The sequence below is a fragment of the Leptonychotes weddellii genome, chromosome 13 (assembly GCF_054177405.1).
Source record: "Leptonychotes weddellii isolate Sample4059 chromosome 13, ASM5417740v2, whole genome shotgun sequence".
Taxonomy (NCBI): domain Eukaryota; kingdom Metazoa; phylum Chordata; class Mammalia; order Carnivora; family Phocidae; genus Leptonychotes; species Leptonychotes weddellii.
In genome coordinates this window covers 15,428,713-15,442,553 of record NC_138381.1, presented here as the reverse complement: position 1 = coordinate 15,442,553, position 13,841 = coordinate 15,428,713, and the positions used below count along the sequence as shown (strand labels likewise).

General features: G+C 46.2%; 1 protein-coding gene and 1 long non-coding RNA gene across 5 annotated transcripts in view; one reads left to right on the top strand and one right to left on the bottom strand.

The window, feature by feature from the left end:
- ALPK2 (alpha kinase 2) overlaps positions 1-13,841 on the bottom strand; it is an 82,330-nt gene that overhangs the window by 53,959 nt on the left and 14,530 nt on the right. For 2 of the 3 annotated variants that reach the window (XM_081801118.1, XM_081801119.1), the window contains one exon: positions 9,869-9,986. In XM_081801118.1, coding sequence (XP_081657244.1) covers positions 9,869-9,986 — 118 coding nt within the window. Of the gene's footprint in view, positions 1-9,868; positions 9,987-13,214; positions 13,343-13,841 lie in introns of those variants that run through there. The other variant, XM_081801117.1, reaches the window with a different exon arrangement.
- Positions 1-13,841, top strand: part of LOC115941448 (uncharacterized) — a 40,464-nt gene that overhangs the window by 21,429 nt on the left and 5,194 nt on the right. The gene's annotated exons all lie outside the window — the stretch shown is intronic.

The following is a 13,841-nucleotide window of genomic DNA, read 5'->3' as shown; positions in this document are numbered from 1 at the left end:
ACCACAACCCCACCATGCTAGTACCTTTATCTCAGACTCCAGCCTCCAGAACTGTGAGAAATTACTTTCTGTTGGTTAAGCCCCCTAGGGTGTGGTATTTTGAGCTGACGAATGCAGGTGGGGTCAGGTGGACCATGCCAGGTAGAAACCCCTCCCATAGGTCCAGCTCATTCTTGGGTTCATCTGGGGCTCAGGTGTGGCTTCGAGGGGGTACTGGGAGGATCCAGAGAGTTGGCCTTCCTCACCCATATGAGTGGGACTCAGGCTGAGGCCTGGGCTGATGTCTTAGGACCTGAGGGGTTGAGGTGCTGGGACTGGCCCAACCTTGTACGACTCAGAAGAAGGGAGAGGGCAAACCAGGCAGTCAGAAGTGACGGAGTCTGGAGGCAGGCAGAGAGGAGGCTCAGGGTCCAAGGCTCACAAAGAACTAAAAGTAAGGGGGGGAGGTGGGTAGAGTCAGAGATACGAGAAGCTCCCAGGCATGATGGGACAAAGATAGAGGTAAATTTCATGGGAGGCCCTTGGCTGAGTGCATGAGAGGGAGAAAATAAGGCTGTGCTGGCCAGGACAAGGACACATGTTCCCAAACCAAATTTTGTTCTTAGTCCTGCCACCCCCCGCCCCCGCAACCACCTGCCCTGCGCCCCTCCCTTCAGAGTTGGAGCAAAGCCCATCCTGGGCCTGATTTGGTTCCAGCTCTTCTCCCAAGTAGCTGTCTGCACTTGTCAAGTACCTTCTTTATGATCCTCACCTTTAAAACAGAGTCAAATGGTCGCTAGTACTAACTCCGTGATTTCTACAGCAGTGAGACTCCCCATCTTGTCAGTCATCAGAAGTGCTGGACCGAGATTCTGTGATTACAAATTAAAACTGAACCCCAGCTGGCCCAAAGCTTCCCGAATGGTCTGCTCTAAGTCCTCAGAAGGTGGTGATGGAGTGGCATTTACAAAGACATTTAGCGCTCGTCCAATTTCCAGGGATTACTGCACCTTTCTCTGTCCCGACATCTTGGGAGGGGCTCCTGGATCAATCTGTCACCTGTTCCCAAACTAGCATTGATTTGCCCTGAGAGCCAGCACCACAGTGAGAGCAATGGCCCAAGTCCAGCCCCCAGGAAAAGATGAGTGTTCCATTTCATGGCTCCCATAACCATTCACTCCTCTGACACACTTACCTAACCAAAGTCAAAACCAGAATGGGAGGACAGTGTGAATTCTCGGCACAGACCCATTACCCTGGGGACTAAATGGGAGTTTCTCGTCAGACCCTCAGGACTCATTCAAGAAATGCTCCAGGCATGGTCTGAGGAATGACTACAACACTGAATTCATTCGGGAGGAATGCCCACCTGGGCTCCGTGCCGGGAACACAGAGGCCTTGGGGTGCTGAAAGTTCTACCAGTCATCCTTAAGATTTGTTAGACCTACTTAAGCTCACAGGAACATGAAGTCCACAAAATGCTTTCCAACCCCAGATGAAATGCCTTTTCCTGTCTTAGTCAAGACAGCAAGATTCAGTCATCTTTATTTCTACCCAACGGTTCCTTGATGAAACACATTAATTATATCTTACCCTCCAAGAGGGAAATAGCAGAGGGGAAATGCAGCCAAGCTATGCTACCTTTCCTACCTCCAAGTTGCCCTGTTTTTAATCAGTTCCAAAATTATAGTTCCGTGTGGGGACATGTTCAAATTGGATAAAGTAACTATTATTTACAGAGCATTCTAAATTCTTTGCACGTCTTGATTTAATCCCCATTCCAATCCCATAAGGCAGTACTATCATTATCCCCATTTTGCAGTTGAGAAAACTGAGTCTCAGAGAGGCTAAGTAACTTGCTGAAGATGATACAGTGTATAAGACCTGGGGTTTAAATCCAGACAACCCAGCTTCATATCCTTGCTCTAAATGGTGGAAATAATCTCCTGAACTTTGTAAGTAAAGTTGATGGTGACAATTCTGTTAGCAGGACAGGTGCCTTGAAGTGTTTCTTGCAGGAATACAGATGTTTTAAACTGATTCTCCAATACTCATTTGCCCAGACTCATTCTCGACCAACAACTCATGGTTTTTAGATGTTTGGCAAGGAGTTTGGGTTTCCCTGGGTGATCATGTCCAGCAAGCGGCCTCCAAAAACCAAAGTCTTCGACTCAGACAACAAGAACTTATAAACAACTCTTTGCTATAAACTGGAGCGGCTTCGAGAATATTACACAGTGTCCCAAAGCTCCTGGCATCTGTCTGTCCACCTAGATGTGAGGAATAACTAAAAAGTCTAAGACATCACTAAAATCACAGAGTCCACCAACTAAAAACCATCCAAACAGGGTTTCAGGTACAAACACGGATGAGAAAAACAGCTTCAACCTGGGTCTGTGTTCCAGCTCACCTGTTAAATGTCCACTTCTTTCCTGTCTTGGAAAATGTTCCACTGATTCTAACACTTTTCAAAACTATTCATATAAAAGTATCCTGGCTCTAAATACAACTACTATAAGCTAGGGCAGAGTGATTCAGAGTAGTTCTGGGACCACATAGCTTTCAGGGAATGGTCAGTAAAATGGTATTAGTTACTAATACCTAATATTTGGTACATGCTTAATGCACGCTTTGCTGACCATTCTACATGAATAATCTCATTTAAATCATCACAAAAAATCGTTTATGAAGACACCAAAGCACAGAGAAGTTAATTGACTTGCTCCGGGCCACACAGCTAATAAGTGGTAGAGCATGGCAACAGCAAAAGTGTGGACTTTGAGGAAGGACCCGGAGAATTTTGTCATCATTTACAAACACATGAGGCTGCGGGGATAAGAGATAAACAGAAATCCCAGTCCCTGCCCCTAGGAGCTGAACTTCCAACAAAAAGCTGAAGCGAGACTCGATCTCACAACCCTGAGGTCATGACCTGAGCCAAAATCAAAGGTCAGACGCTTAACCGACTGAGCCACCCAGGTGTCCCAGTCAGAGGGAGGTTTTTAAAAATGCAAACCTTCCCATGATCCTCTGCTGCCCCAAACTCCTTCCTAGTCTGGGCATCGTCTTTAGGACAAGTGTGCAAACCTCTTAGCTAGGACACATGGGTTCTGGGTCCAGCCCCAGCCTGGCCTCCCGGCTGTTCTCCAGTGCAGGCTGCTTGCCCCCCGGGCCCTGCCCATACCCCTGCCAGAGACTGAATGCACCCCAGTCATTCAGTCTGCCCTCGTGCCCTCGTGCCGTTGCTCATGCTTTTCTCATCTCAGGGGACGCGTGGTCCTTCCCTCCCTCCCATCCACCTTCTCCAGGCCCTTCAAGGCTTCATGCTGGCGGCACCTCTAAGAAAACTTCCCAGTACCTCCGCACTGGCCCCTCACCTACCCCCACCCGGCAGAGTCTGACTTAATGGCCTTTACTCTGGTCTTCCAGGATGCTTTCTCTTCAGCTCCATCTTAACACATGCTTGGTGTGGTATAATAAAAATGAATACTCAGTCTTTGTCCAGGTTCCTGGCACATGGCCCCTAAAACCCTTGGAATCTCTGGAGTGATGTCCTTTGCATGGTAATGAGAACCCCTAGGTAGCTTCAGGAGGGGGCCTGGTCCCAGAAAGACCAAGGCATGATTACAGGGTTGGAACCTCCAGCTCCACCCCCAGGCCTCCAGAGAGGGAGAGGAGCTGAAGACTGTTAATCACCAGTCATACCTACATAATGGAAGCCCCATAAAAACCCCTAAAGTCCTGGGTTCAGAAAGGGTCCAGGTTGGTGAACGTATCAAGATTCTGGGAGAGTGGCATACCTGGAGAGGTCCCCAAGTGCTGCAGCCTTGACCCCACACCCTGCCCTACGTGTCGATTCTATTTAGCCGCTCCTGAATTGTACCCTTTATGACAAAATGATAATCGTAAGTCAAGTATTTTCCCTGAGTCCTGAGTTGTTCCGACAAATTATGGAACCTGAAGGAGGGAGAGGAGATTGTGGGAACCCTCTGACTTTGTAGCTAGTCAGACAGAAATGTGGATAATCTGGTGTCTGAAGTGGGGGGGGGGGCAATTTTGAGGGAGGGAGGTCTTAAACCTACGGAATCGGATGCTCCCTCTGAATATCTGGTGTCAGAACTGAATGGAATTGTAAAACAGACAGCTGGTGTCAGAACTGGTTGGTATCAGGAAGAAAAACCCTGACTCATTCTGCTAATTGTCTTCTGATGTGTCTGCTTCCTCCGCTGGATTGTGAGATCACAGAAGACAGGGGCGAGACATTTTCTTACCACCCTGCATCCTCCTATCTCGGGCTGTGATGAGAACCGACAAAGTGCGCTTGATGCTTACAGAATAATGAATGGAATAAGAATGAAAACAATTATTCTATAGGCAAAAAGGAGACTTAGAAAGTTGTTTTCAAGTGGGATAAAGAGGCTTGCAAGTAGGTGATTTAAAAAGATTAATTAGGTAGGTGTTCGATGGATAGAGGGGGTAGTAGATTACACAGTTTGCCATGAATTCTTCCCATCCACTTACGCATGCCCTATTGCAATGTGACTTCGCCACTCTACCCTTAAAGGGGTGGCATCTGCTTTCGTGCTGCTGAAATCTGGCCCAGTGTCTTGCTCTGACCAGGGGGATGTGTGGGGACTGGCGTTACAGTGGAGCTCAAGAGGTTGTAGACTACTGGAGGATAGGAGCCCAGGTGGAGGAGAGCTGAGCTGGCCCAGCCGGCAGCCAGCATCAATGGCCAGACCTGTTGGTGAAGCCATCTTGGACCTTCCAGACCAACCAATCCACCAACTGACTCAAGTGGTCAGAGGAGGCACTGAGTGAGCCAGGCCAAGCCAGCAGAGGAACCACAACCCGCCCACCAAACCATGAGAAATAATAAGCCACTGCTGTTTCAAGGCACTCTGTTTTGTGGTGGTTTATTACATAGCTTCTCAGCCTCAACACTACTGACATTGTAGACTGGATAGTTCTTTGTTGTGGGGATCGCCCCAGCCAATGTCCAATGTCCAGCAGCACCTTTAGCCTCTCCTCCCTGGATGCCAGGAGCATCCCTTTCCAGCTGTGACAATCAAAAGTATCTCCAGACATGGCCAGATGTCCCCTGGGAGCAAAAACACAAGTGACCCAGGAAACCTTCATATTGATTTTTCCTTCAAAGTCTTGAGGAACCAATATCCAGTTTGAGGCATAATTGGAAAAATGTTCCTTCCCCCCTGACCCATAGATGCCTCCCAGGTGGCCCAGATGAACCCAGCTGGTATTTGGGGAATCAGTACTATATTATCAGATAAGTTGGTCAGCCCTAAGTCAAGGTAGGCAAATGGCAGCACTTTTTTTTGCTAGAATGTTCAGATACACCACGTATTCGTTTCCTAGAGCTGCCAGAACATACTACTACAAAGAGGGTAGCAAGAAAATAACACAAATTTATTCTTGCACAGTTCTGGAGGCTAGAAGTCCCAAATCAAGGTGTTGGCAAGGCCGTGCTCCCTCTGAAGGCTCTAGGAAAGAATCTTCCCTTGCCCCTTCCTAGCTTCCAGTGGTGGGGGGCAGTCCTCAGCATTTCCTGGCTTGTAGCTAAATCCCTGTGGTCTCTGCCTGTCTTCACATGGCTATGTCCCCTCTGTGTCTGTTTTCTCCTTTTTATAAAAACACCATTTATTGAATTAAAACCCACGTTAATCCACCACAATCTCCCCTTCATTTAAATAATTACAGCTGAAAACATCTTATTTCCAAATAAGGTCACATCCTGACATTCCAGGTGAACATGAATTTTGGTGGGGGGACACTATTCAATCTGTACACATCATGAGCAGACTGGTTCGTGGTGACTGTGCAGGCCTCCTGGCCTTCGTCCCCACCAGGTCCTCTGTAGGGCCGGGGCTGAGCTGACGAGGGACAGGAAGAGCAGCCTCACGCCTCCTTCTGATCCAGGTTTTCGGGAGCCCAGTCCACCCACCCTGCCTCCCCCTCACTTCTGCCTCTCTTGTAATCGGTGCTCAGCACGGCGGGACGCGATCATGACCACTAAGAGGCCTCCTTGCTGAGAAAAGGAGTGTGTCTCTCTAGGTGTGAGTTCCTGGACAGATTTTTATCTCTTGTTCAGCTGCCTTTCTTTACATTGTGTTCAGAAGAGACCACAATTCCTCGTTTGTGTACACGCTCTTTGCAACTTGCTTTCTATGAGGTAGAAAACGTCTAGTTGCATTTTCCACCGCTCGTCCCAACCCCCACATCTTCTGGAAAAAAAAAAAAAAAGTTTTGATGCTACAGGGCAAACCATGCTATTATTGATGTTGCTTGCCCTTGGAATGCTCTCCCGGCTTTCCACTCCTCCGCCTGCCAAGCACACTTGACCTGTGGTATGCAAAGGTCCCAACAGCGCTGATCAATCTCCTCGGAGCCATCTCACTTGTCCGAAGTACATGGTATGACAAGATTAGAGGGGCATAAGGAGGAGGACCCAGGGAGGATGGAGAAGGACCATGCTAGGTAAGGAAAGAGGGAAGATCAGAAGGTCAACCTAGAAGCTCTTGACCCCAGAGCAGAACTGCAGATTAGGTCTATCAAACCAGGAAAAAAACCCTTGGGAAACACAGGAATGGGAGCTTTTGAACATCTGAGAGTGAAGATGTAATGACCCAAAGACTAAACTCAGGGAGATTAAAAATGAAAGTACTTTCCTTTGGGGGAACTATGAGTTAATCTGGTGGTTTATGGTGACCCAATGATGGCAAGAAAATTTGAGACTAATATTATAACGAACAACCAGTGTTTAATCTTTGAAAGGCATTGGCACAAAATACAATTCATTTGCCTAACCAGCATTTAACACACTGGTAAAAGTCAAACTATGCAGGTGAATATTTTAGGATGTAAAGAATTTTTCATCTTGGGGGCGCCTGGCTGGTTCAGTGGGAAGAGCATGTAAGTCTTGATCTCGGGGTTGTGAGTTCGAGCCCCATGTTGGGTGTAGAGATTACTAAAATAAATAAATAAATAAATAAATAAGAATTTTTCACCTTGGGCAATTACATTGGAATCACCTGGGGTCCAGATTGAATTAGTCAAGGTTGAAGGTCAAGCATTAAGGGGTTTTAAAAGTTCCCTGGGGGATGTTCATGGGCAGCAATGTTCAGAACTTTACGGGTGTAAAAAGTCAGAACTTTCAAAAGACCATTAGTACCCAGCACACTGACTACGAAGCAGAAAAATGCAACCACATCTATTATTGTATTGCCCCACCAATACTCCTTGCACCGTGACTGAATGCTTTTCCCAGTAAGTGGGCTACTTTTCCAAATGGCAAAACAGGAGTTTGGAAAGAGTACATTCTGTCATCTCAAGTCTTCAGTTGTTACCATAAACCAGTGCCCTGCTGGACTTCTAGGACGAGAATGAGGACTCCGTGCCCCGTCCACAGCTCAAGTTCTCTTCCTAAGTTTCTCTTCCCATTTTAACCTGCCCACCTGCCCCTGGGCTTCATCATGGCCTTCTCATTCCTCCATCCCTTAGCTCCCTTACCCCACAAACACTGGTTTTGCCTACATTTCTGGTCCTGTATTAACAGCAAATAACATAAATAACAAACCTCAATTCTTAAACGGCATTCCATCAGTAAAAGAACACTCGTTAAGTCTCTCTTCTGGCTAAAAAGGTGAGTATAATGTTTTAGCTTAGTGTGAGACTAAAATTAATCAATCAAGAAATATGGACTGAGAGCTCAGAGGGACAAAGGCAAGAGTGGAAAACACATGAAGAAGTACAGTATGTAGATACTCAAGGATCTTACCATCTAGACCAAGGATTGACAAACTAGAGCCCACAGACCAAATCTGGCCCCCTACCTGTTTCTGTAAATAAAGTTTTATTGGAACACAACCATCCTTAAAAAAAAAAAAAAATATTGTCTATGGCTGCTTTTACACTACGATGGTGGAGTTGAGTAGTTGTGACAGAGACCATTTGGCCTTCAAAGCCTAAAATATTTGCTATCTGGCCCTTTATAGAAAAAGTTTGCCAATGCTGATCTAAATTAACATCATGTATATTTATGGTACATATAAAGCCATCCACCCACCTATCCTCTTAGTAAATATTTATGTTGCATTGTACTAGGCCCTAGGCGTCGCACTAGTGCGAGACAGAGAAGGTTCCTGCCCCCCTAGGAGGTCCACAGTCTACTGAACTGTCAATCCGAAGCAATAAAGAAGCACCAAAGGGGGGGCCTGTGCAAAAGGGCAGAGGATGTCTGAGGCTGGACAAAGCCGTGGTAACTAGAATTATTGTGAACCATAGAGATGGATTCTGAGTTGAACAGGATTGAAGAGGAGGGAGGGGAAGGCCTGGGCCAAGTTGGATTGAAGAGGCAGGAAAGTCTACTCCATGGATGAGGTTCAGCAAGTGACAACTGGACTGGCTCCCAGGATACTGGGGAGTGAGGGGGAAAAAGGCAAGTGATTTGTTCACCACTTACCTTCTGTACTGGGCTTGAGGTTTCATGAGGGCAGAGACAACACTTATGTTGTTCATTTCTAGCTCTAGCATTATGTAACATGCCTGACATATAATAGTTGCTTGATGAATATTGTTTAAAGAATTAAATAGTAGATGGGGGCGCCTGAGTGGCTCAGTCGGTTAAGCATCTGGCTCTTCGTTTTGACTCAGGTCACTATCTCAGGGTCGTGAGATCAAACTCCGCATCGAGCTCCATGCTCAGTGCGGAGTCTGCTTGAGATTCTCTGCCTCTCCCTCTCCTTCTGCCCTTCCCTGCGTTCGCTCTCTCTCTCTCTCTCTCATAAATAAATAAATAAAATCTTTTTTTAAAGGATTAAATAGTAGACAAATAAATGAATGTCTTGAATATCAGGTTAGATATTCTGTAAGCCAGTTGAGTCAAGCATTTCAAGGATTCACAGATCATTCAGTGATAAAATGATCTCTGATCATACTTTGATACCAAAGAGTGGATAGGAAGATAAGAAAGCTAGTGTTTATTGAGCAACTACTACATAGCAAGAAACTTCAGAGGCATAAAATCATTTAATTCTCTCAGCAATCCTTTTACTTTGCAGATAAAGAAAGTCAGTTTTGGAGAGGTTCAATAGCTGGCTACGGTCACACAGCCAGGAGATAGCAGAGCCAGAATTCAAACTCAAGTCTTACTTTGTCATTCTCGGATCCAAGGCTATCGGCACATGCGCATGCCTACCAATCATTTTCCTATCACGCTCTGCAGAGCTCAGGCTCCTCAGAGTCCCCATAAGGAACATCGTGACCAGTTCGGTAGCACTGGGGACCAAGAACACAGGCTCTCCACCCAGCTTCAACCAAAGCTGTTCTGTTTCTCTACTTCACGTGTGGAGCTTCCTGATTTCATCTGAAAAAATACTTCTTGGGGAAATGAAAAAGAATAGAAGCCACTGTACTGGACCATACTACTTCCTAAAATAAAGCCAGAAGGCATGGTTTCCAGCCTTCCACCATCACCAGTGTGCTATGGGATCATGGCCAGCCACTCCTCCTTCCTTCCAGTGTTAACACAAGAAAGATTCGGTGACAGTGCCAAAACCCTGTTGCATTTCTTGACTTGCCAGAGAGAACAAGATTAAATGAAAAGCTCATTGAATGAACGAAAATGCCTGGACACCTTGAATACAATTCTAGATAAAGTTGTAATTCCACCAATGGCAGCAAATTAGAGGAATGTGAACAATTTTCCAGACAGAGCTCAGCTGGATGCCTTGGCTGACGCCTGCTCATGGCATCTAACATTAGGATGCAAAAAGGGAACAGGAGCCAATCTTTTGGACTTACCTGATAGCAACCAGTCCATGACAGAATGCAGGGACTTTTGCAAACCGTCCACAGAGATACATTTACTTACCGACAGAGATGTAGCACATGAATATACTGATTCTGGAAGAATTCATAACTGGAAACAATGCCACACTCATCGATGGCGTGACCATTCTTATACCAAGTTACCTTTGGCTTGGGCTGACCTGATAATGAAGAAATAAGAATATTCTTATTACATTAAGTATTTTTAGAAAAGCAAATCCTAAAGCTACGAACAAGAATGGGTAATAAACACTAGGGATGAGCATGATAAAGTATGTCAAGTCAGGGAACTGGAAAATCTCCCTTTCCTTGATTCAAATGCATCATTCAATAAGCATGACTGAGCACGCTATGTGCCTAAGATGGTGTGGTGCTGGGGTGAGGATGAGGCATACAAAATGAAAGATGCTCTCCCTAATTTCAAGGAGCTATTAAGAAAAATTATCAAAAACTTGTATTGCGGCAAAAATGTGGATAGTATCTTCTTTCAATGTCAGAGGGGGACAAAGGTCCATCTAAGAATTATCTAGGGGAATGTACTCTGTTTAATTCAATGATTACTACTGATTAAAATTCCCAGGTTTAGTGAAGTTACATGTACACTGGTAGATTTTTATCCAATGGAGAAGTAAATAATCTCTGCCTGGAAGAAAAAAAATAAATAACTCTGTACGTCGTGGCTTATTGACCAGTGTTTTACCTGGGTCAGCAATCTTATCCTAACATTCTTTTATGAAATTGCCTATAAATACCTAATTCCTCAAATGTCCTCTGACCAGGATTTCCTACTTTCCAGTTCCCTCTTTACTCAAAGAATTGAACAAAAACCATTGAAGTGTTCATTTCATATTTGCATGGAAGTCCCTTGACCTTTGGAAAATTATACTTTGGCAGCGCTCAGCGTTGAGCCTATGTTACAGCACAGAAGAGGGAAGAACGAAGTAGAGGAACAAATGCTGTCTCCTGAGGATAAAAGAGTCTGGGGTGAGCGTCTCCCAGGCTGGGACTGTGCATACCTGAGGGAGGTCTCACGGGGGAACTGCCCTAAGCCTTCTCCCTCAGAAGGAGCTCATCCTGCCCTTGTGATGCTGATGGACTCATCTGGTGAAACCCCCAGGAATCCCATTCACCTCTTGGGATTTTCTACCCCTTGTGACAGGCGAAGGAAGGTTTCCAGTGTGTCGCAAGGAGCTTTCCCCCTAGCCTCCGTATCATTGAAAACCTATCAAAATGTGCCATGTGTATAGGAGGAAAGCCCAGTATTGGGAAACAAGACACTTTCTAGATCCATCCTTCTTGTGTTTCTGTCTGATTTATCACAGGATACTTGGTGAGTAGCCCCAGAGACTACTAAGAGAAGAACTCCATGCGCTTCTGAGACCTGTACCATGGACAGGACCTGAGCGTGCTCAGAGCCCCTGCCTCCCTCTCTGTGTCTTGTCTGATTTGGAGTCTCCCAGCTAGGCTACCTCTATGCTAATACCATGAATGTGCTTGGTGGCAACTGTAGTTGTTACTCCTTGCCCCCTCCCTTTAGGTAGGTGCCTGACTAATCAGTCCCCAGAACCAGGAGCAGACAGATCTGCGTGCAAGGACAGATCCTTCTTTACGAGTGGCTTGGCTGAGTCCCTTCCAGGCAAATGACTAAACTACCAAAAATGAGCTTCCCTGAAAAACCATCAAGGAGGTTGCTGATCATAATTCATTTCTATTGGTTCTTATCAGCCTTGTGTCCCCCGTTCAGTCAGTTTTATTAGATTCCTTCTCAGGAAGCATCTAATTGCCCCTTTTTTTGTGTATAATTGACTCTTTTTTTTTTTTTTTTTTTAAGAAGGTATATAGGGTCTCCTGGGTGCCTCAGTCAGTTAAGCGTCTACCTTCGGCTCAGGTCATGATCCCAGGGTCTTGGGATTGAGTCCCGCATCTGGCTCCCTGCTCAGTAGGGAGCCTGCTTCTCCCTCTGCCTGCCATTCCCCCTGCTTGTGCTCTCTCCCTCTCGCACACACACAAATAAATAAAATCTTAAAAAAAAAAAAAAAAGTATATAAAGTATGCATGCAGCTGGGCCTGGGGAACTCATTCTAATCACTTGGATCCCCACTTTTTTTATTCAGACTGATCAGGGCTAGTTGATGCCCCCAGTTTATTAATGGCTGACTGGTTTTTTCCTTTTGTGCAGTATAGATCTGAATAATCAGCCAGAAATGAGACTTGCACAGGGAAGTGGTATCTTGTACCTTGTGGGTGGTTCTCTTTTCTCCCTCCACTTGCTGGAAACCTCACCCAAAAATCCTACCCTTGTTTTTTAAGCCTACCTGCAGGTCACATACTAAGAGCCACCTCCAGAATGTTTCACAAGCATCTGGCTAATATGTGTGGGGACTAGTGGCCAAGTTTAGGGTATGACCAAACACTGGGGCTTCCTGAGGAGCCACAGGGGCCCGAGTATGAAGGCTCAATGGTGGACTCGTGCATTCCCTCCTCTGAATGGCTGTGGACAAACACTGAGAAAGAGGGGGGGCCCTTGGCTCTGGCCTTGTAGAAGAGCCTGAGCACAGAGTTGCACACCCCAGCACCCAGACCAGAGATGAGATTTTATTACGACTCCGGCTAAGGAAGCCTGGCCATTTCAGAAGCTGGCTCTTTTCTTCTTCTTCTCTAGAAAAAGGGATCTCGAGGGAGAAGAGTTTTCTGTGAGTCCTCAGGAAAGAGCACAGGTGCCTCTATATGTTTTTGAAGGTAGAGACATAATCCAAGAAAGAAAACAACCCACAAGGTACAAGAGACCACTTCGCTACCCTATTATTTTGCTTCTACTATTTCCTTTTAATAACAAATCCTTCTTACCACTGGGGGTGCCTATTTGGGGTCAGGTCTGGGTTATGTACTCTCCAGTCCAGGGGGAGTTCCAGTCCCCTGCTTTTCCTCCATTGGGCACCCTCTGCCTTGGTTTTGACTTCTTTACTGCTGACTAGCCCACCTGAGGAATGCAAGCAGCCAGAGATGCATTTAACCAGTTTGGGGATATCAAGGAAAGAGTGATGGAAGATTTCAGTAAGTCATCTGAAGCAAAGTTATTCATGCCATTCCTGTGCACACAGGAAGTGAAGACTGTATTATCTGAAAAAAAATAACAGGTGTGGGAGTCGCCTAACCAAGAACCACAATGTGAAGTGAAAAAGATCACTAAAATGTGTCCAGGAAGTTACTCGAAGAAATCCTCCAGAAAAAAAAAAAAAAAATCATCGTAGAGGATTTAGTTGTTCAACTGGTCACTCAGACCAAGCTTCCCAGGTCCTTTCCACAAGTGATGTTTTAATAATGCCTTTGTGAGCCGAAAACCATGGTCCACAGGGAGATTTCAGAGGTAATTAGCGGCTGATGGTTACCAGATATTATGCAGTGAAGCGAAGCGTCTGACTTCTCAGGAACTTTCTGGGAAAGCAATGTCGATAGAAAACCAAGGGTGTGCCTCTGGGGCCCTCCCGAGTCTGTCATCCTTTCATGCCACGTGAATCTGAAAAACAAAAATCCCTGACATCACCATTGGTTCCGGGACTCCTCTGACTTTCCTGGTTCTGTCGGTGGCTCCTTGGGAGAGAAGGAGCCCAGCGCTGCCCCCTGGCTTAGAGAGGGCTGGGTCTCGGCACTTGGGCTGGTGGGCAGGTTTTCTCAGGACCAGATGCTTCATCGTGGGGGACCGTCCTGTGCACTGTCGCGGGCTTAGCAGCACCCCCTGGCTGCCACCAGCAACCCTCCCCCAAGTCGTGACCATTGAAAATGTCCGCAGACATTGCTAGTTTCCCTGGGGAGGGCAGCCCCAGTGGAGAACCAGGAATCCGAGTGGAGGGCAAGGCAGCTGGAGCCCAGACTGAGAGAGAGAATTGCCTAAGCCGATAGCCACTGCCATCTCTCCTTTCTCTTTCTTTCTTTCTGTCCTCCAAGTCTTTTCACTGGGCTCAAAAAAGGACATAGCCACACATGCCTCCAAAAAAAGACGAGTTGATGAAGTGCAA